Here is a 20454-nt window from a genome sequence, read left to right on the forward strand (position 1 = left end):
ATACACCACTCCCTCACACTTTCGTAGTTCTTCTCTAACTTAAAGGGCCAAACTGGTTCTCATGTCCAACTACTCACACCCAAACCACAGAATTAAGGGGAAGACTATGCAAACACATTTGGCTTTTGGAGTACATTCTATTCCCCCCCCCCCCCCCCCCCCCCTGTTTTGTCCCTTTCAAGATTTTCAAGTCCAAAATATAATCTTCACCCCTTGTCCCTCCCACCCTCCCTCCCCTGTTCACTCAAGAAAATGAAGGGTCCAGGGAAGAGGTGTAGCAGGAGGGAAGAGTGGTGCGCACATCGGTTTTGTATTTGAGACAGATGAGGTCCAACCACCCCCAGCTAACCCACCCGGGGACCTACAGGACAACACAAAAGCAGAGTGACAAAAATATTGAGCGGGAAATAAAAGGGAGGGAGAAAGAAGGGGGGAAAAACCCTCCATAACAGGGGTAAAATGACACAGGGACCCAATTCTTGATGAGCAAAAGTAACGGCATACTTTGAGAAGGAAGGTGTGACTAACAAAGTCCCCTGGAAAGGTTTTGTTCAACATCTGGATTTGCTAATCTATTGGCCTTGAAAAACAAGAAATTTTACCCTCCAGCGATTACTTAAAATAATCTAAAACGCAATCTGTTGTCCACAGTGGCAAAGTGACTTTCTTTTAACCGTCCTTTGCACTGGGAGTTTCCATTCACCCCTCTACGCAAAAACGCTTTAACTTTGCGTGGTCACCTTCACTATAAGCAAACATTATCGATTTAAGACAAAAGCTGAATATTCAAACGCCTTCGAATACACAAGTTACTGCCTATATTATTTATTTGGTAAATTTTGATAGGCTACCTTACTGAAAATGTATGCATCGAAGCTCAAATTAATAACTTCTCAGGGGTGCATTTACTTCGTCACACCAGTTTACCAGCCACACTAGTTCTGACAAATTTCAATGTATAATATACATTGACAATTGTGACAGAAGCTCCTCATATTAATGTCAAATTAAACTCCATTTACAAATTTTTACAGTTTTAAATTCGGGCTAATTTTTCCACTTCGGAATCGTATATTTAAAAGGAATGGCTAACTAGCTTTGGAAATCAAGCTGCTCTGTTAAATCTCTAGAGAAAAAATTGTAATCAAATTTCATGCATTTTAATTTAAAAAAAAAAAAAAAAAAGAAAAAACAAAAGACCAAGAGAACTGGACCACATTAGTACTGAGACCATCCAGTGCATTCTAGCAGCAGCAGCTGTACACGCCCTTGATATGACGGCATCCGTTTATCACGAGGAGTCCCCACCTCTTGCTGGGGTCATTCGAATCCTTCCACATCATGGCAGTCACTCCACAGATGTAGCAACAGTCGCAACCTGGGCCTGTTGGCAGAAGTGGGGAGGGGGTCGGGTGTAAACGCATGAGAAACACTCAGCCAGGTTCTCCAATATAAGTACCAACAAAAAATTACTAGGGAAAGTACACATGCAGATTAAAAAGGTAATTTAAGCCTCACCTCTGCCGTTTTGGGGGAGGCTTTCTGGGACTGTTTTGGGGAGGACTTCGGGGAGGATTTAACATCAGTGGGCTTTGAAGTTTGAGAAGGGGAGGCAGCCTCTACTTTTTCAGACTTTTCTGCACCATCCTGGGGGGGGGGGGGGGAATCATAGCTACACATTTCCACTCAACCCAGCCTGCTGCTTAGAACAATCCATATGGGAGAGCAAATCGGTATGGAAATACTACAATTTCATTAGATCCTGAAACACGCGCGCTAATGCAAAAAGCTACAATCCTCTGTGAACGTACTGTTTATCTCCACATAAAGAGCTCCTGTGCAAGACGTCACTACTAGCACTGGTACTTTACTTTGGAGGTGGTGGAGTCAGAGTTCCTTTGCCTGCGGCGGCTGAACTGCCGACGGGGCTTCTGTGCGTCGCCCTGGTCTCCACCGTCCTGGGCTACTTCCTTTTGACCCTCGCCAGACGACGCCACGGGCTGATCATCTCCGGTGGGTGGGCGAGGACGGAACGGCCTGAGGATGATCAGAGATTAGATACGATGCAGATCTAGACACAGGATCAACTCCGTTTTACCCCTAGCACAATAGCTTTGCACGTGACTTAGGGTAGGCCGTCTCAACCCTTGTTGGGATAAAGGGCTGAGGGCAAAGGGTGAGGGCTACATGACTATCCTTATGGATGGCTTTCAGCTGCAAAGTCTAAACAGAGTGGTACAAGAGATTTCCCAGAATGCCTTGCAAATCACAAGCAAGATGTCTATGCAAGCAACCAAATAAACCTACAAAAGGATTGTACCCCTAGTTTAATGTTGATTCAATACATCACGTTCATTTTCTTTACAAAAAGCATACAAAAACCACCCAATATTAGCCAGCCAATATTCCATCATTGCATTGTAGAGGACAATCCCATATTTTTGTGCGCAGGGAAGGGTAAGACTCACCTACGGTATCGTGGTCTGAACCTACGTGGAGTTGCCCTCTGTTGATCATCCATCACTTCACTCTTCTGCTCACCTACTTGTCCCTAACGGACAGCAAGCATATCAAATTAAGGAAAACAAAAGGAACAAACATAAAACCTAGGTGCTATAACGACACCAGGGCATCTTTATAAGCAGATTAAGTTACTGAACGAAAGAGATTATTTAAACCACCTACGTTGAAAGAAACCTAGAACGCTCCTTGCATAGCAAATACCAAAGCAGTAAGCAGCATTAACCCAGACTGTCTGCACAGTTACACCATCTCTCCACCCTGCGGCTCCCCTGGAGGAGGTGTGAGGAGCCAGACAGTAGTGGCAGTGAGTAGTCACCTCGCCTGGCTGTGCATCCAGTCTCCTACGCTGGCGGCGGCGGCGTGGCTGCCCCGGCTTGGATGCCCCGTCTTCCCCGCCCCCCTCCCCCTCAGAGGCGGGGCCGGTGGAAGCTTCCTCAGACTTCCCATCGGACAGCAAGGGCCGGGCGCCACGCGGGAAGAAACGCCTGCGGAACCTGCGCTTATTGGGGGCGTAGCGGCTCCCTTTGACGGGCAGCCCACCTGGGCCCGTGACGTTTGCAGCCTCCGAGCCCTGGGTTTACGACACACAGACGTGCACGAAACGGGAACGACGCAAGGCGTTCATTATTAGCAGACAAACGGATCATGAGTGATGTCAAATGTAAGAGTTGCATGGCTACTCACCTTGGCTGCCTCAACAACATCAAACTCCACAGTCTCTCCATCACCCACACTTCTGAGGAATTTTCTAGGGTTGTTCTTCTTAATAGCAGTCTGTACAAAAGGACAGAAATATGAAGCGTGTCCTGCAGATTTACAACAAAACTGTTTAGGACAAACAGGACTGATTACTGTAAAAGGCCAAAACAGTTCTGAAGGCAAATTACTAGGTCTAGTGATTACACTTCTTACCTGATGGACGAAAACATCCTCTTTGGTGTCATTTCTGTGAGGCAACATAAGAGATTCGGAAAGAATATTTAAGAATTAAACTCATTCAATTCGTATGTAGACTACACAACTTAAAAACAAATAAAAGCAAATTCCCTTTAGTTTAAACTATATAGCAAGTCAACATTTCCAAATAATCAAACAAACACTAAACACACCACTACATTAAGATAAATAAGCATGTTATTTGAAGTACTCCACAGGCATTGTCCACATACCTGTTGATAAAGCCATATCCATTGCGCACATTAAACCATTTCACGGTTCCTTGCACCAAAGTAGCTGCAATGTCAGAAACGTCAAGGTTTGCATAAATTCATAGAGACTTTCTCGCGTACACCTACGCACACTAAGGCGTGGTGAAAGAGCCAACGACACTTTCCAATGTTTGAAGGCAGGTCATCAACCAAAGTGTAACCGATGGCCTCCCCAAAGGAGGAAGGCCTTGTGTGTCAATAATTAACCATCAACTTCGAAACCGCTCTGTGTTAAAGTCAAGTGCAATGCGCTGTACATCGTAAATACCAATCTGTAAGCGAATGCAGGAAAGCGTTTCTTTGAAAATGGCCTACTCCAAACATTTTCTAAATCAGCAAAAAATAAATAAAAATAAACACTACAACGTGACCCATTTTTTGCAGTACGTTCACGACAAGATAACGTTATATTTTAAAGTAGAAATCGATGCATGCATTTTTTTAAAAACAAATTCCGGTTTGATAAAAATCTCAAATGACAAACAGCATTTCGACTCACGTCGAAAAATCAATACTCGGCAATACAAAACTATTTCACGATAAGCGACAAGATGCCATCACCAACTTGTCCGAGTTTACGTTAACGCGTATGAAACAGGTTTGAAACAGGTTTAATTCACGAGCGGACACGAATCTCGGCGACTGACAAACCAAACAAAAGTCAGTTTTTAACACATTTCGGTGATACACGAGCTCAATTACTCACGGGTACTAGAAAAACGAGAAACACGTGGAAGTATTTCTGAAATGTGTTTAACCAAGGTGGCGCCCACTTGAAACTTACACAACGCACTCAATTACTTGGGAATGATATTGCCTGAAACCCAAATGAACTGTAAAAAAGTAGCTTAACAAACAGTCCCAGCAAAAACTACATTCGTTTACCAACTAACACATTTACCAAGCCCATTAAATTGCACCAAACAAGTGCGTCTGGTAATCATAACGCGTCTAGTATTTCAGCTTGTGTACCGACTATACCCTGGCTAAACTTTTGGAGGACTCCTACCAATCACTTTCCTCTCCGCCTGTGACTGCTCGGTCACCGGTGCTGACAGAGGAGCGTCTTGTACTTCTGTGTCGGTCATTTTCTCTTACGGGTTTTTTTTTTCCTAGAGTTTACCCCCTCCCTCCGAAACGCAAAACTTTGCTCGAACCACCGCCACAAACTTTTTTATCCCGATTCCACGACGGGAACGCGCGTGGCAGCCTCGCCCTCATTGGTTTCCAGTCGACCAATCCGCGGCTCCCAGTTACTCGTTCACTTTATCAATTGGGAGTCGGAGGAGAGCGGGGTTGTCTCGCGCGAAACGCACTATTCACGTGAAACGACGAACGCTATCATTTAAAAATTCGATCCGCTGGCCTAAAACTAATTTAACTCTGCGATGTCCCTGCACCAACTGAAACATCCAAACTGTTGCAGAAGCCCAGTATGATTTATTTTAAAATCTTACATGATGTTGCCCAATACTCTTCTATTTGTGTTTGAAGACGTGGTTGCGTACATTTCGTAACGACGTGGTCATTGCTGTTCCTGAAAAACTGGGCTACACCTGTCTTCTGTTACGGATATCCTGCGGTTATAATTGCACATAAAGATCGTTGGCCAAATCAGTGATAGCACACTGGACCGGAGGTGAAGACCCCGTCTCGCCCCGAGCCCCTGTGTTGTTTGGCCTCACTGCCTCGCCCTAGCCTCCCTCATAGGTCAGCAGATTCAAGTTTCACACGGCTATATTTATCCGAACAACTACACACTGGCAAGATGGGACCGTCCATTAATCCGTACTAAGGCCATGCCTTGTAGTCTACAATTATTCAACAACTAACAATCTGAATCTATCGCTGAACCACACAATGATGCATTGTGTAGTCCTCCACTAAGACTAAGAAAAAGGCAAGGGAAATTTAATGCGACACGACATTTAATGTAAGAAATGTTTTACAAGTGTTTTAATGTTTTTTTCGTGCAAATTAACTCTGGCCATTGTTGAGAAGGCAAGTTATGAGGTATAATGCGAATGTTTCTAAATGAATAATTGTAGAGCAAGCTACGCCAACCTTTGGTGAATTTCATTTAGCTGATCCTTACGTCCCTAAATTAGTGGGGGCACTCTTAGGAATGAATGGAGGAAATGAAAGCGTCCTTTCTCACACTTGTGAAAATCGCCATGTGTACCCCAAAAATAACTTAAGTGATTGTCCAAAACCCTACCGATGTCTCGCTGAATTATTTTATTTCATAATTATTTTATAACGGTCATGTCTTCCATCCACACTAACGGACTATCAGACGACGAGGCTCCCTGCGCCCCCCGCGTATCCCCCACCCACCCTAGAATCTCAAGAGCGAAGGGCGAGGGCGCATGCGCAGTGGAAAGGAAACTGCTGAGGTTCATTTCGTGGGTATGTGTGGCTGACTCGGTGCGGATGAGTGTGTGTGTGTAGAAAGAGTGAGCGAGCGAGCGTGAAAGCGAGAGTTTGGGGTTTAACCCTTTTGACGGCCGCTGACCTGCTCGTGTGGCCTCGTCGGCGAAGAAAAGCAACCGGGGGAAACCGAAACGCCTGGAATGACGGCAGCGTCCAGAGAGCTGATTTAACTCAATAGGCACAACAGGGGCACCGCGCAGCCACACAGAAGCTAGACGACCCAGACGGAGGGGTAACACGGAACCGAGACATCCATCCAGATCCGTTGTTGGATTGCCCCGTAGCATCTAGTGTGGAAAAGGTTGTAAACTAGGTAAGTGACCAGCTAATGCAACCTTTCAAATAACGGGCGCGATCGCGCGTTAAGAGTTGTGTCCTCCCCCAAATGCACCTTCATCTACCACATTTCTTAATACCGTAAACGAACGTGTGTTTCATTTTTTGCAACAACGAAATGTTGGCTAACTTTCGAAGATGTACCTCTCTTTTTTAAGTAATCCACGACTAAGCGACGTTTTGCGCTAATTTCGTGGCATTGGAAATTTGGGATGACGACAACAGAATTTCCCTAGGCCTTGGATTTAACTTTACGGAACTGCTCCACAGGAAAGATGTCTCCGTCCGTGTAGCCCAGTTAAAACGTGATATCTGGAGAGAGATCGAATCACTTGAATCATGACTCGACCCTTTATCGACGCTGTGCATTAGCGCAGTCACCAACCCTACAACCTCGTGGTGGCTGTGCATGCACAGACTGAAGTTGCATGCTCACACATGCATGCATGGTTACAACGGGCTATATATCTAGATCCGTGTTATAGTTGCACCTGCTTAACGGTGGTTATAGCTCTTAACGGTGGTTATAGCTCTTAACGGTGGTTATAGCTCTCAATGGTGGTTATAGCTCCTCGCGCACACGGCCTCGGTTCGCCGATCAGTGTGCGGCGGAGGCGCTGCTGTCATGGGCGGTCAGTCAACGCAGATATAGCAGGCCGCAATAAATAAAACACGAGTAGAGAACGAGCACGTCGTTGTGAAATGTGGCCCGAGCAAGTTCAGCACGACGTTATTCGTTATTGTGACGGTATAAAATATCCTGATCGTACTCGTGCATGCTTCGAGCAGAGTGGGCATCGCTCATGTCTATTAGCATGTCGACGCCGGTGCCTTAGCGCTGCCGTATGAATGTGGGAGGTTGTAAAGTTATCTGGATCTAAGGAGACACGCAATATCAAACTTTGGACTTTATCGTTACGTGTGAGGGGATCGAGTGTGTTAACCGGTTTTACAGACGTGCTACCGTAAAGTGCGTGTTCGCCCAAGTCGATCCATGTGTGACTTGCATGTCTTGCATGGAGACAGCATGAGTTGACGTGAAGGCCTCTCCACGTGAGCGTGTGCGCCCCACCAAACACGGCAATACACCACATAACGGCTGTATTCCATTACTATTTACTTGTAATTCACAAATAACACAACCTAATGTACCATTGTTAATAAGCTGAAAGTTTTACATTTGTTTGCCAGAAGTATACAGCAGCGTGGCAAACAGGTGCCATGTTCTCGTTACCAAATTTAGCCCACCCTTGCAAACTAGCAAGCATGCATTTTATTTCTAAAGTAACAGCCGTTTTATTTAATTAAACAATAAATGTAAAAGGTGATGTTTATTCTTTAAGTGACGAGTATTATGGTTCCTCACCTCGTCATAGATACTACTTTTCTATATTTTACCAACAGTACAATGTCAGCACGCTATTTATCCTCTGAAAACCGTGGGATGCGTTAGATTTTATGCTTGTCACCCCCCAGGGCAAATATGGCGGATGCAGATTTGGACTTCACGACAGGTGATGCTGGGGCCTCCGCCACTTACCCCATGCAGTGCTCCGCTCTGCGCAAGAACGGCTTCGTGGTGCTGAAGAGTCGACCATGCAAGATCGTGGAGATGTCCACTTCCAAGACCGGCAAACACGGACACGCAAAGGTGAGGGCAGTTAGGTGTGTGGGAGTGAAGTTTAAGGTGTGTTTTCATAAGGGCAGAGTAGAGCTGTCAATTCAGTGTTGTTGCTCCACTATTGTGCACCCGAGTCTAAAATATTAATCTATCCCAGCAAATGTACTAGATACTATCGGTATTCAGAACATAGAAAAATAGCTACATATAGAGTTTGCAGAAATTATACCATATGGGTCTTTGATTATTTAGCAGTTGTACACCGTTCTGATAAATGTAACGCTGTTATGAAAACAATGGCTGTGAGGGTTCATGATCTTTTGAATATACAGGAACGTATAAACCCTTTTACTTTTTTGGCGGAAAGGTCCACATGGTTGGAATTGACATCTTCACTGGCAAAAAGTATGAGGATATCTGTCCCTCAACTCATAATATGGATGTCCCTAATATCAAGCGAATGGATTATCAGGTATGAAAGTCTCCCAGTTCAAGTAAGATATGACTCACTAGCAACTTGGTCACGTGATTACACTATAATGTTCCACGTTATCTGATAAGCCACTAAGTTTCAAGGTGAAATGAGGTTGAGTGAAATGAATTAAACTTCATATTGCTGTAGTCTCATAAGCATAAAGTCCAGATTTAAAAACACATTTTATTAAAATGTCTTCTGTGTTCTCTCTAAAAATACTCCCATAAACAGTTGATTGGTATCCAGGATGGCTACCTGTCTCTGCTTCAGGACAGTGGTGAGGTCAGAGAAGATTTAAAAATGCCTGAAGGAGACTTGGGCAAGGAGATAGAGAGCAAGTTTGATGCTGGCGAGGAGATCCTGGTAAAGGCTCTTCACTCTTGTTTGCTAACTCTTCTAATACCACACTGTGTCACTGTAGTACATCACACAACTTGCGGTTCTAATGGTTTCACTTTTGTGGTGTGGTTTTCAGATCACTGTTCTGTCTGCCATGAATGAGGAGGCTGCAGTGGCCATCAAAGCCATGGCTAAATAAAACCTGGCAGGTATACAGAGCTCTCACCTGTGTGTGCATGCTCACCTGCTAGCTGAGAGTGACCGTGCTACGCTAGTGTGCCAACAGCAAAGCACCATTTAAAGTGTTTACATTATATTCAACCATTTTTAAAAAAGGAAGAATTCTACTCTTTCCAGTCATCGTGTTCATGTGAGGCAATGTTGGTTTCAGTAAAATACTATGTTTAGCTCAAAACTATTATAAAACCACTTTCTGACTCTCAGATCTAAGTGCAAAGCACATGTGTAATATGTTAATTATTTTAGCTTGTTCATGCTTTGTAACCCTTGGGAAAATGCTGCTATACTGTTATTAAACTAGAACGTTGTGAACTTGATAGACCATCATGGATCAAAGACTGAAGTGATTCTCAATGAACAGAAAACCCTAATTGATTTATACAAATAAAGTCACTTCAGACAGACCATATGTGTGTTTTTCCCCATATTAATTCCATGATATATTTTGTACTTAATATTAACTGATGTGTAGATCTAAGGCAAGACTGGGACAGTTTGCTGTTTGCACACTGGCAACTGCACTACCACAACAAACTGAGAAAGCCTTTGTAATCATGTTCTGTACATGACTTCATGTATGAATGAAGTGTACATAGGTTTTCATGGTAAACTTTATACTGTATTTTGTACTACCTGTATTACATTTTCTCCTGTTAATCTCCTAAGTTGTAAAAAAATAAAAGCACTTAAAAGCTTATATAGGAGCTAATACCCCATAAAATGGACATTGTGATTTTGCTGTTAGCCTGTTAAAACTATTCATGTAGCCACCGGAAGTAAGGGTGTGTTGACTTTCTTTTAATTTAACCATTTGATGAATGAAAGCTTGCAGACATGGGCTTTTACAAAAACTAAATTCCCAGGTAACTACCTGTTCAGCTATTCTAGACTCTCGGTTTCAGGCTCTTGATTTTGTATTATATATATTTTATAGCCATGCCTTTGCAATGATGTTTAAATAATACCTAGTGCCAATTCTGCCTTTTGCATACATATTGTCCAGACAAAGTGAGTTTCTGCCTATTTTCTAGCTACTTACTCTGTCCATTTTCCCTTCTTCCTATCTTTTGTAATACACATTTTTCCCTTGCATCCGATTCTTGTGTCTACCCTTTCATTTGCTTCAGTTGCATTCTGCCACTTTTCTTTCACTCATTCTTACTCCTGCGTCTTCTTCCTCTGCTTCCCCTTTCTCCCTTTCTCTCAGGTATTGGCAAGATGCACTGGACCTGGAAAGAAGGAGAGAATTACACCTCAGCAATGCTATTCTCCCACTTTTTTTTTCTCTTTATTTTTCATTCTTTATTTCTTAACTCTCCCCCCTCTGTCTTTATGTACTTTATAGCCCATCTTTGGGTTGGAAAATTAGAAGAAAAATAATAAATAATTGGAAATTGTTGCAAATGATCAAAATCTCTGTAAATACATTGAGTATACATTAATCATTATTTTGAATGTATATAATAGAGAAGAAAGATTACATGATAAATGGGCTGTCAGCCATAGGCACTGTAATGGTGGAGGGATGTTTGCCCCCTCATATATATATATTATACCAACATGAGTGCCACATTGTCATTTTTTTCCTTTTTTTTTTTCTTTAACATTTTCGCCTGTTCCAATGACCACCCTTCATGCATTCTTGACCTCTTTAAATTGGGTTTTCGAGTAAATAGCTACACGTCTGTTGTGTGGCAGCTTGTATTGCAGACAGTAAGAGACAGGAACGGGCCATAGGTAATAGGTTGTGGTGTCTTCATCAATCAGTCAGGCGATCAGTTCACGTCCTTACCTCACAATTGCCAGAATACCAAGGACAGAGCGTGCCGTCCCCACGCAAAGTAGACCGATGTATTCACTCCCATTTAAAGTCTCAAAATGTACCGTTTCAAATATTTCTGGACGATCTTCATATACATAATCATAATTTTACCATGTCTCCAGAATTGTACTTATTTAAATATTTATTCCTTGCTCTAAAGGTTTGGCACGTGGGGACCTGGAGCTTGCTATGAAATGTCGGTATGAAAAATTCTACCATAAGAGCATAGTAAGCCATGATTCGCTCTTAATATGTTAGGCTATTCAATGCACATTGTACACTCAATGGCCATTTTATTAGGCACACTTGTAGGTAAATTCTGAAAGTGTTCAATTACCATCTGTTAACATGCACAGTTGGTCAGCCATCTTCAACCCAGTTAATCACTGCTCAGTTTCTGATCACAGGATGACTACTGACCAGAAATTAAGTAGTGGACTATTCCCGGTACCATTAACAATAGAGTGGAGGACCATTAACCATGCTCTGCTGGTACAATCTGAATAGGCACAGCACTGTTGCTGGGATCTTATTTTTTTTTGTCAGTATCACTGCTGGGATGGGAGAAGCCGGTCACAAACATATCCAGCTAATAGCGATCCAATGTTGAGAAAAGGTCCTAGAAGGACAGGCTGAGGCAGTAATCTTCAGTCCGGTCCTTAAGAGGCAGCCAGCCTACATTTGGGCTCCGTCCCACCTCTCAACACAAAGCCACCAACTCCACCAAATGCCTGGTAGTAGCAAACTGGGAACTGTGATGGGTTGGAGAACCACAGGAATGGAGGATGGCTAATACAAACATGGCAACAGATTGGCATTACACTCTTAACTGTACACCTAGAAGGTTTAGGTAATAAAATGGCTTGGAAGTTTACATCTCATCACATCATCATAATCTTAGTAAGTATGCTGTTCTCCAGATGATTATATCTACAAACAAATGTAACTTTGAACAGGCCATTAAGAGTTGAACAGTTTACAGTTTACTCACATCTGTACTTTGTGTCAAAACCCTTTCTCTTCCCTTTGATATTATATGAGCAAAGCCTCTTTTTGTTCCATGACTGTGATGAACAATACACATTAAAGCAAGAGGAGCCCTCAGCTTCATTAAAAAACACAAAAATTGCCTTTTTTGTTTCAGAGAAGATATCGGTGTCCAGAATTATTGGTTGATGAATACAAGCAAAAATGCCAACTGCTTATACTCCTGAAAAATGTATACAATTTAAAGTAACACCAAAGAGACATAAATAAAACCAATCAGCTGAATCCTTTAAATATACAAGGACATTTAAATGACTTAAGTAATCTCAGCATTACGAAAATGTACTATAGTCTTCTTCCAGTTCCTTTTGAGGTAGGATATAAAACCATCGATCATAGATGGCGAAATGAGATTACATGTCCAAACAGATGGTTGCTGATGTAGTGAAGACATAAAAGACAAATTAACACATCAACTGATGTTATGATAGTTATAAACCCTTAATTTGGACAAATTCCAAATTTGTCAGAAAGTGGAAGTTATAAATTCTTTCCACACAGACCAAGTGAAATGGTGAAGGATGCAAAGACGGCCACAATTCAAGAAATAGTGTTTAGGAACATCTTAGGCTGACAATGTCTAAAAATGAAACAGTTTACCACGTTCACAATAACTGGCTATTTGTAGAGACCATGTTAAAAAAGCCTCCAAGAACAACCAAGGAAATCAAACAAAGCTTCATCCATGTGTCATATGCATGTTTGTAATAAAATACCTGTAAACTAGGAAAGTCCAAAACCAAACATCAAATATGTAATACGTGAATAGGCCTGTCAGTCACTGATGGTTTGGGGCTGTTTGGTTGGCAAAAATCAAGACTCAGATGTTTAGGGCAGGGGAATAATCTAGAACATGTACCAGGACATTTTACATAAAGTTTCATTGCTTCTTCTAGTCCTGATCACAGGTTTACTTGTTAGGAGCACCTCAAACCTACAAGAGTACACACAAACCCAAAATGGTCCATGGGGATGTGCGTGGGCAAGTGCCCTGGATGTTATACTCATAAAACTCAACCAAGTTAGACCTGCTAATATTACAGCAGTCCATAAGTGCAAACCTAAAGGTTTCAAGAATTTTCAAAAATTGCTTTTGGTTCTCCATAGAGGAATGGGCCCCTCCAAACTGCCAAGATTTGGTACAACCTTCCATGGCAAGTATATAAGAATGGAACTTGCTTCCAGAAAGACATTTCTAATCTCAAGATGTTAGTATAGTTGGTTAAACTGAGTAATGAAGCTTGTACATGTGGGCAATTTCACAATGAAAATGTAGTAAAAAATAAAAAAAATACTATGGATATTAAAGAGCCCAACCAACGTAAAGCAAATCCAGCAACTGATATTCAGCATTTCTGACTGTAGAATTTTGTTTTGTGCAAAAAAAGAGAACATGAACTTCCTTAGAAGGGCAATAAAATATCCATCTAAATGTGAAATGTTCCCTGGTGTCTATCTCCCCACCTATTTTGTAGTAGCCATGTCACCACTTCCTGCATACGTGATGTACAATGTAAACTGGTAATAACTTTAAAGTACAGTCTTTTGTCTGAAATTGTAAAATTGTTCATTGGCTACACATCTTTTTTAATGCCACAGAAGGATCAGTGTTTCTAATTGACAGCATGTTGGAGTGCATCCATATCCAAACAATGTTTTCCAGTACCGCACTGCCCACTGGGTGAACACCGCATCATTGAAGCATAACCACTCTTTGCTTCGGTATGGCCAAGTTGCACGCAACCTCCGGCACATTTACAGCATCTTTACATGTCTTCATGTTCATGACCTTGGTTACTTGCTATGGTGGTAGAATCTCTGTGCAGCTTGAGGGTGGGAGAGGAAGGCGTGGCGGGAGGCTGGCTGAGGAGAGCCCTGAAAAGGGGCCTGTGAAAAACAAATACTTTACCTCAACACCAACAGCAGGAGTAAAATTCATAGACACATTTATACACTGAAAATTAGAGCAAGGATGTCCAAGACAATGTGGAAAAGGAGAAATCTCAGCTGGCTGGTAAGCGGAGAGGCACAGGAAACAGTTCTGAATATAATGAGCGATTTAATAATTGATAAATAATGCATTACAAGTGCTTAGCAATTTGGGGGGAGTATGAGCAATAGTCAATGACCTCACCTTTGCCGTGGGAATCTGGACAGCCATTGTAGGCGTAGGCAGTAGTCCTGTAGCACTGACGTGCAGAGCCTGGGCGTGTATGGGCCTAAGAGCCCCCTTTCATACACAAGAGAGGGAGTTACCGCCTATAAACTGACATTCGTTGTGTTTACACTGGTGTTGAACAGGTTAAATCTAAACAGGATCAAATTAAATTCATCCCATCAGGTAGTACAGCCAGAAGGCAAATGTCACTTAAAATAATTGCATCATTGCAAAAGTGCATGGCTACCCATGAGCGCCCCCAAACAAGCCTGTTCCGAATTATGCAGTAAGTGAGCTACTGTGTTAAGAGATTTCCAAAATTAGTACTGACCATTTGGGCAGTGAGTGTTAGAAATATAATCTATGCATATAAAAGTTTTTTTTTTATGTATTTTAAAAGTTAAAAGTATTTTCTCTTAAAAACCTCTCCCACTCTGGAGAGGCAATCCAAAGCTTCTTGAGTTTTACACAAATGTTTTAAACACAACAATCAAAGAATCAGTCCTTTCAGACTCCACTTATTTCGAATCATTTTTTCAAGACACTCTCTTTCCCTTTACAGTTTCTCCCCCAACAACAGACACCACCATCTGATTAGATGAGAGTTGGAATACAGCAGTATCAAGACCCTGTATAAAATGCGTTTACCGAGTCGGTGAAGCCAGACTGCTGATTGGCATGCTCTAGCTGCTTCTGGAGAGGGATGCTGGCACTGGGGAGGAACCCTGTGGTTATCAGCAGAACAGAACTGAGAAGAACATCAACACAAAGTACGGCCCAACACGTGCTGACAGCCAATAAGAGACCGGATCTGAACAGACAAGCCAATGATGCAAGGTATCTTGAGGGACAGAAGGTCAGGATGTATGGAGTTCGTTCGTGCCTACCTGGCTGGGAGGTGAAGTGGCTGTGGACGGCGTAGCTCTGCGGCTGGTGGGGCAGGTACGGCATTGTCTGGAAAGCTGAGGCACCTATGGAGAGGTAGGTACAGTCAGACTGGACAGTGGGGCTCAGGTTTTAGATGGTTCAACAGAATGTAGGTTAATATATATCTTTGCTAATGACCTCTCCTGCTATCTGTGAGTTTGTGTCACAAATTTATGAATTTACGAGTTTGAATGTGAAGGTAATATTCCTAAAGTCTCTCAGAGTAAAGTAGAAAAACTCAGGAATAAAAAAAAAACCCTGGGGGCAAGTTAAGAAAAACAGCCTGGTGTGCCTGAAGACATCCTAGCTCAAATTTAGTGATGTTGACATGAAAATGAATTCTGGTGCACATGAGATTACACTATTGGGAAGCCAAGCAGATATTTCAAGCATGCAAGTTATGAACAACACAAAGCTTGGGCATTGGGCCAATCTTTAAATTACCTGCCCAATCAATCAAACACTATGGCTACCAAACATCTTGAAAAGCCTGCCAATTACCAAAAAAGTTTTGATTTAATGGTTTTCATTAGCTACTTATGTACAGAAATATTTTCAAGCATCCAACAGCTATTTAGTTACCAACAGTAAACAAAGCAAGAGGCTGTAGTTGGCTCCTTGCTCAAATGCTGGTTCCACCTCGAGGGTGCAGCGGCCGTCTTCATATTCAGACCCTACCTTCCACCCTAATCTCATTTCAATCGGACTACCACATAAGGTGACACCGAAAAAAAAGAAGCCGACTTAAGATATGTTTATTTTAAACAGTACAAATGGCACACCTCTTCTGACCAGCCAAACCAGCATGTGCTGTATGGTGTAGCTGTTTTAGCTCACGGACCAAACTGTACTGCTGCTACAGCTGCTTCACGACCGAAGCTACTCACCATTTTACAGCCCGGAGGAGCTTGTAGAAAAGTACAAATAAGCCTACATACCTTTTCTAGACATACCTTTTCTAGACAGTTATCTGAACTGCAGAATTGTACAAAATTAATTTCACAAAAAAATAAAGAAAAAGCTACTTTTAAAGTTGCAGCATCTGACATGAAGCACAGTGGTAGTTCACACATCGTTCCCCTTGAATCTACATGATCAACATAAATGGTCAACTGCACATTCAAAACAGCAATGTGTTTTCGTGCAAGACAACCGTTTACCATTTACGGCCAACAGGCCTCCAGGGCAGACTGCTCAAAAAAATTTATATATTTCACAATACGAGAACCAGACTGGCACAGGAAGCAAAAAAGATAAAGCATCAAACGCGTACCTCTAATCTGGGAGGTGCCCGAGAAGCTGATGGGCACGGTTGCGGCTGGGCCATAGCTGGAGGGGTGCTGGGCATACGGCTCGTGTACCGCAGGGCTGCCCGAGAACTGCCCGTGCTCGGAGGAGCCTGGAGTGAAACTCGGCTGCCCAGGGAAGTGACGGCCCTGACGGACACAACCACTGGTCAGGGGGAGACTCCAATTAACGCCGGCTGAGTGCGCGGAACAGCAGGGATTTATTCCTGCTCATCTTCCGCTTCACGGTCATTAAAACCCATCTTGCATAATAAAAATCGCATGAATCCATGTATTTTTAGAGAGCTGCTTAATGACATTAATGTTAGAACCTCATCGAATGATGGTTTAAAAACACGAAAGTACATATACTTTTACCGTAAGCTTATCAGACAACAAAGAGCTCTGACTCACAGGGATGCCAGGTGTTTGAAACAACTGTTTACCACGCTCTGCCAACAGACCTGCAGGTCTACTATGACTCACTGGACTACCTGAAAGATGGACACACACACACACACACACACACACACACACAACATTAATGCTCAGACACTCTAGACTCTGCACATGAGGGAACTCACAATGCCAACACTCGGGTATAAAATCCAGCAAAGCCTTTGTTTGATGGAGGTCACCTTTTAAGTGGATTTTTCCTTTACAATAATCTGATCAGGTGGTCTCGTTCTTATTAGGAGAAGTAACAGAAGAACTCACCCTGTAGGCTGAGCAGGTGCTGCCCTGAGTGCAGCGGTATGCTGGGCTGGTAACTGGCTGAGGTCAGTGTTGTAATGTCACTGCAGATTACAGGGAATGAAGGAGGAAAGGAAGCCAGCAAACAGCAAGAAGGAGCCCAAGGTTAACACCATGCTGGAAAATCCACCACCATAAGGCTAAAACTGTGGTGCCATTAATACTACTACTACTGCAAAATCTAATACAAAAAGGGTCCTTTATGGGTACCTCTGCTCTTTTCTTCGTCTCTTCTCCTCTTCATGAAGAACTTTTTTAAGCTGCAGAAAGAGTTGATGTTTTTCCTCCTGCAAACCCTGCAATTTCTCCCCCATCTTCTGAACCTGTGAGGTAGTGCTAAAATGTCACCCTACACTACACCCAAATCTGTGTTCTGTTCTCTAGTAAACCGGTAAAAAAACAAAGTAAAATAAAATTTTAATTAAGCAACACTTGGTTCAAAATTAGGTTCACTGTGACAGGCAGACAACCTACAATCAAGAGAACTGCATAATGAAACCTTTAATGAATATGATTACCACTTAAATGAAGGAAGACATTCACATTTTTAATCGACGTCCAAGATAATCATGTAGATTTGAAGAGAGGCACATAAAACACCCAGTAATTTGCAACGCTGTGGCAAACGGATTCCCCCCACCTGCTCTTTAGTTTCTTCCAAGGACATTCTTTCTTCCATCTCTTTTGTTCTTTTCCTCTCTTCCTCTTCTCTCATTTTCTGCTCCATCATTTTGTCCACTTCTTCCTCCTCTAAATACACGACAAAAACAGAAGGTTTAACTGAAAATATTCATTTTTATTTTACGTACTTTTGCATTTTAGGAACAGCGATTTAATAACTTCGTTATAAAGGAAAGGGATACGTACACGTTCATTAAAACTATATTTAATGATTTTAATGTAAGCCTAGATACAGCATTACCTTGTCTTTTCCGTTCCCTCTCCCTCATGATGTGCTTGTGCAGGGCTCTGGCCATAGCGTTGGACAGCTTCGGTCTCTCCAGTAGAGCAGGCATAGTGACGGCTAGTGGCGGTGCCAGCTACGGACCAAAGAATTTCGTTATCTAGCTAGCCACTTCCCAGCCAAGACAATTATTTGGCGTAAACACTCGGCCACGTTTTGGTTATTTTTTCCAGTAATCATCAAGTCCAAGAAATACATTCCTATATTAGCTAGAGTGCGTAAGCTAACCTAACTAGCTAAACATTACACAGCTAACTGACATTAGCTAGCTACTTCAATCTAGCTAGATTTTCTTCCTCGTAGTTTAGATTTCGTTTGTTGGAAATGAACTCACTTTCAGTTTCTTCTCAAATCCAGGAGGTAGGGTGCCTGTAAATGTGTTTTATCCCTTCATCAAAAGCATACGTTTGAATTAGGTAGTTATTTAGCTCTACTTTAGCTTTGTCGCTGCAACTTATGGTTTGTTTAAGAATGTGTTCAATTACTTCCCCTTTCAATTGAAAGTGCTTTTTCCTGTTCCGGTTTAATGTCGACAAAATAAAAGGCCTATTTATATTTGTTACGTTAATGCAAAATGTAAAATGTAAAAGTATTACATGAAGAGTACATGAAGGCGATGTTTGTCCTCAGAAAAAGTGTTAAGTGGTATATGTCCATAATGTGATAAATTACTAAATAAATAATAAATTAATTAAATATTAATATAGCTTTGAGAAATTTTTGTAATGCAGTAATATAATTGAGGAAATAATTACATGTTAAAAATCAATTAAAATAAGCATCTTTCAATTCATAATGAGAAGATACTTAGGGGGAAACTGGTGCTCACATCAACTGTGACAAAACATGCAGACAACTGCAATATAAATTCAGTCTAAAAAACCATAATGTAAATATAAGGGTTGTCAGAGGTTAGTCACAAAATACTTAGACTGAATATCTTTTGTTAGTTGCAACTAGCAGCAGCATCTGCACAGCATCACTGACAGCAGTCAGCCCTACCTTCTCGTCCCTGGGATCCACTAAAAGCAACATTCACTTCTACTTCATTGTGATTGACAAGCATGCACTCCCATGCAAGGCAACGGGATCAGTGGGAGCATTTATTAATTAGCTCCTCAAGACCCATTTAGTCTTTGGCATATCGTATAGTTCTTTCCTGAAAAATGTTTTTATTTTTGTGCAATCATCTGCAGTACTGACATAGGGAAAACAAAGGAGACACCCAGAGTTGCTGAGTCAAGAGCAAGAATGATATATTAGTGAATTGCTGAAGTGAAACTATGAGGTGTTTTCTTTGCACAAGTGATTCATGGACTGTACAGCCAAAACTCTTCATCTTAAATGTGGCCAAGTGGGACGTTCACATTCTTTTGGTACCTTTTCTAGTTTAGAAAACATCTTAACAAGTGCTAAAGAAGCAGTTAATTCGTTTTTGTAGAAGGTTTTGGTTATTTTTCAAATCCTGAAAGTACCTGTACCAATACAAAAAAGTTGAAGTGTCAACTGAAAATGTAGAGTCTGAGTTGTCTTTGGCAGATAGTTTTGTCTTTTGGCATCAGTAATTGCTGATCTGAAGGCAGCAGGTGTAGGTCAAAGTGTGGTGAATTTTGTTGTGATTTCCAAGGAAGATATTGTCCAAGATATCCATCAACATGCTAAAGAAACCATCATTAAGCATGTGTTTTGTGGTAAAAGAACAACAAAATGTGCAAGAAGGTTGTTGCATGCTTTGAGGAGTTAAAGAATCCTTTCAGTTTTGAATTCTGAATCCAAGCAAATCAAACATTTTAACACGAAATTTAGAAACTGTAGAACTAGTTTGATTGGCTCAAGATATGACACAAGACAATATTATATGGGATCACATCTGATGGAGATCAGAGTAATGAACCCTGATCAGCTTCCTGCTCATGGCCTCCCACTGGTGGCCATTAACTGACATTGCAAGCCACTCATTACAACTTTAGTAAAGAAATGAAATGAAATGTGCATGTAAAGAAAAAAGAAAAAAGCTTTAGAAAAAAAAGAGCTTTTAGAGAAAAGCTTTTCTTTAAAGCGATGTAAAGAAATTCATTTTAGATTATTTTAAAACATGATTACTAGGATACCTCACTGAAACATGCATTTCCTCTTGATGCTACTGCATGAAATGAATGTATGCCATCACATAACTAGCATTATCATAAATTTGAGGTTCAATGGCACAGTCGGGCCTACTGATTAGCGGTGGTGATTCCATCAAGTCAGGTCCAGAGCGGCAGTGATTAGCAGTGGCAAGCGAGATGGAAAAGGATGCCAAAAAAGTATGCAAAAAACTAC

At 41.8% G+C, this 20454-nt stretch overlaps 3 protein-coding genes across 8 annotated transcripts; 1 reads left to right on the forward strand and 2 right to left on the reverse strand.

Moving 5' to 3' along the window:
- Window positions 1–238: 238 nt before the first annotated feature.
- Window positions 239–4967, reverse strand: LOC143475775 (Y-box-binding protein 2-like). 2 transcript variants are annotated; one of them, XM_076973720.1, is made up of 10 exons: window positions 4741–4967; window positions 3693–3756; window positions 3436–3469; window positions 3208–3297; window positions 2840–3094; window positions 2469–2551; window positions 1872–2037; window positions 1519–1647; window positions 1309–1384; window positions 239–361 (listed from the first exon to the last, which is right to left on the reverse strand). In XM_076973720.1, exons 1-9 carry the CDS (start codon window positions 4817–4819, stop codon window positions 1349–1351), a joined length of 936 nt encoding a protein of 311 aa, XP_076829835.1. In that variant the 5' UTR covers window positions 4820–4967; the 3' UTR covers window positions 239–361; window positions 1309–1348. The 2 variants fall into 2 exon arrangements, with proteins under 2 accessions (XP_076829835.1, XP_076829834.1); XM_076973719.1 differs by having other exon boundaries at window positions 241–1384; window positions 4741–4966.
- A 1099-nt stretch (window positions 4968–6066) lies between these two features.
- On the forward strand, window positions 6067–12842 carry LOC143475776 (eukaryotic translation initiation factor 5A-1). Of its 4 annotated transcripts, none has more exons than XM_076973722.1 (6): window positions 6067–6477; window positions 7977–8151; window positions 8489–8593; window positions 8828–8959; window positions 9072–9144; window positions 10303–12842. In XM_076973722.1, exons 2-5 carry the CDS (start codon window positions 7984–7986, stop codon window positions 9132–9134), a joined length of 468 nt encoding a protein of 155 aa, XP_076829837.1. In that variant the 5' UTR covers window positions 6067–6477; window positions 7977–7983; the 3' UTR covers window positions 9135–9144; window positions 10303–12842. The 4 variants fall into 4 exon arrangements, with proteins under 4 accessions (XP_076829837.1, XP_076829836.1, XP_076829839.1 ...); XM_076973721.1 differs by having other exon boundaries at window positions 6070–6477; window positions 10383–12842; XM_076973724.1 differs by lacking the exon at window positions 6067–6477 and adding an exon at window positions 6579–7248 and having other exon boundaries at window positions 10383–12842.
- On the reverse strand, window positions 11477–18646 carry LOC143475773 (G protein pathway suppressor 2-like). Of its 2 annotated transcripts, none has more exons than XM_076973718.1 (11): window positions 18467–18646; window positions 18091–18208; window positions 17809–17918; window positions 17379–17491; window positions 17133–17212; window positions 16830–16909; window positions 16403–16565; window positions 15090–15173; window positions 14851–14927; window positions 14179–14263; window positions 11477–13931 (listed from the first exon to the last, which is right to left on the reverse strand). In XM_076973718.1, the coding sequence occupies exons 2-11, from the start codon at window positions 18182–18184 to the stop codon at window positions 13846–13848; spliced, it is 972 nt and encodes a 323-aa protein (XP_076829833.1). In that variant the 5' UTR covers window positions 18185–18208; window positions 18467–18646; the 3' UTR covers window positions 11477–13845. The 2 variants fall into 2 exon arrangements, with proteins under 2 accessions (XP_076829833.1, XP_076829832.1); XM_076973717.1 differs by having other exon boundaries at window positions 14179–14274; window positions 18467–18644.
- Between the last annotated feature and the right edge of the window lie 1808 nt (window positions 18647–20454).

The sequence above is a fragment of the Brachyhypopomus gauderio genome, chromosome 14 (assembly GCF_052324685.1).
Source record: "Brachyhypopomus gauderio isolate BG-103 chromosome 14, BGAUD_0.2, whole genome shotgun sequence".
NCBI classification, from domain to species: domain Eukaryota; kingdom Metazoa; phylum Chordata; class Actinopteri; order Gymnotiformes; family Hypopomidae; genus Brachyhypopomus; species Brachyhypopomus gauderio.

Bases quoted from the DNA above. Each gene is read 5' to 3' on its own strand.
- LOC143475776 (XM_076973722.1), top strand. From the start codon at position 7,984: ATGGCGGATGCAGATTTGGACTTCACGACAGGTGATGCTGGGGCCTCC. The intron at 8,152-8,488 runs GTGAGGGCAGTT...TTTGGCGGAAAG, and splicing joins GCAAACACGGACACGCAAAG to GTCCACATGGTTGGAATTGA. The intron at 8,594-8,827 runs GTATGAAAGTCT...TCCCATAAACAG, and splicing joins TCAAGCGAATGGATTATCAG to TTGATTGGTATCCAGGATGG.
- LOC143475773 (XM_076973717.1), bottom strand. From the start codon at position 18,184: ATGCCTGCTCTACTGGAGAGACCGAAGCTGTCCAACGCTATGGCCAGA. The intron at 16,910-17,132 runs GTGAGTTCTTCT...TCCATCTTTCAG, and splicing joins GCACCTGCTCAGCCTACAGG to GTAGTCCAGTGAGTCATAGT. The intron at 14,275-14,850 runs GTAAACGCATTT...TGTGTATGAAAG, and splicing joins AGTCTGGCTTCACCGACTCG to GGGGCTCTTAGGCCCATACA.
- LOC143475775 (XM_076973720.1), bottom strand. From the start codon at position 4,819: ATGACCGACACAGAAGTACAAGACGCTCCTCTGTCAGCACCGGTGACC. The intron at 2,552-2,839 runs GTGACTACTCAC...GCTGTCCGTTAG, and splicing joins TGGATGCACAGCCAGGCGAG to GGACAAGTAGGTGAGCAGAA. The intron at 1,648-1,871 runs GTAAAGTACCAG...CCCCCCCCCCAG, and splicing joins CTGACTCCACCACCTCCAAA to GATGGTGCAGAAAAGTCTGA.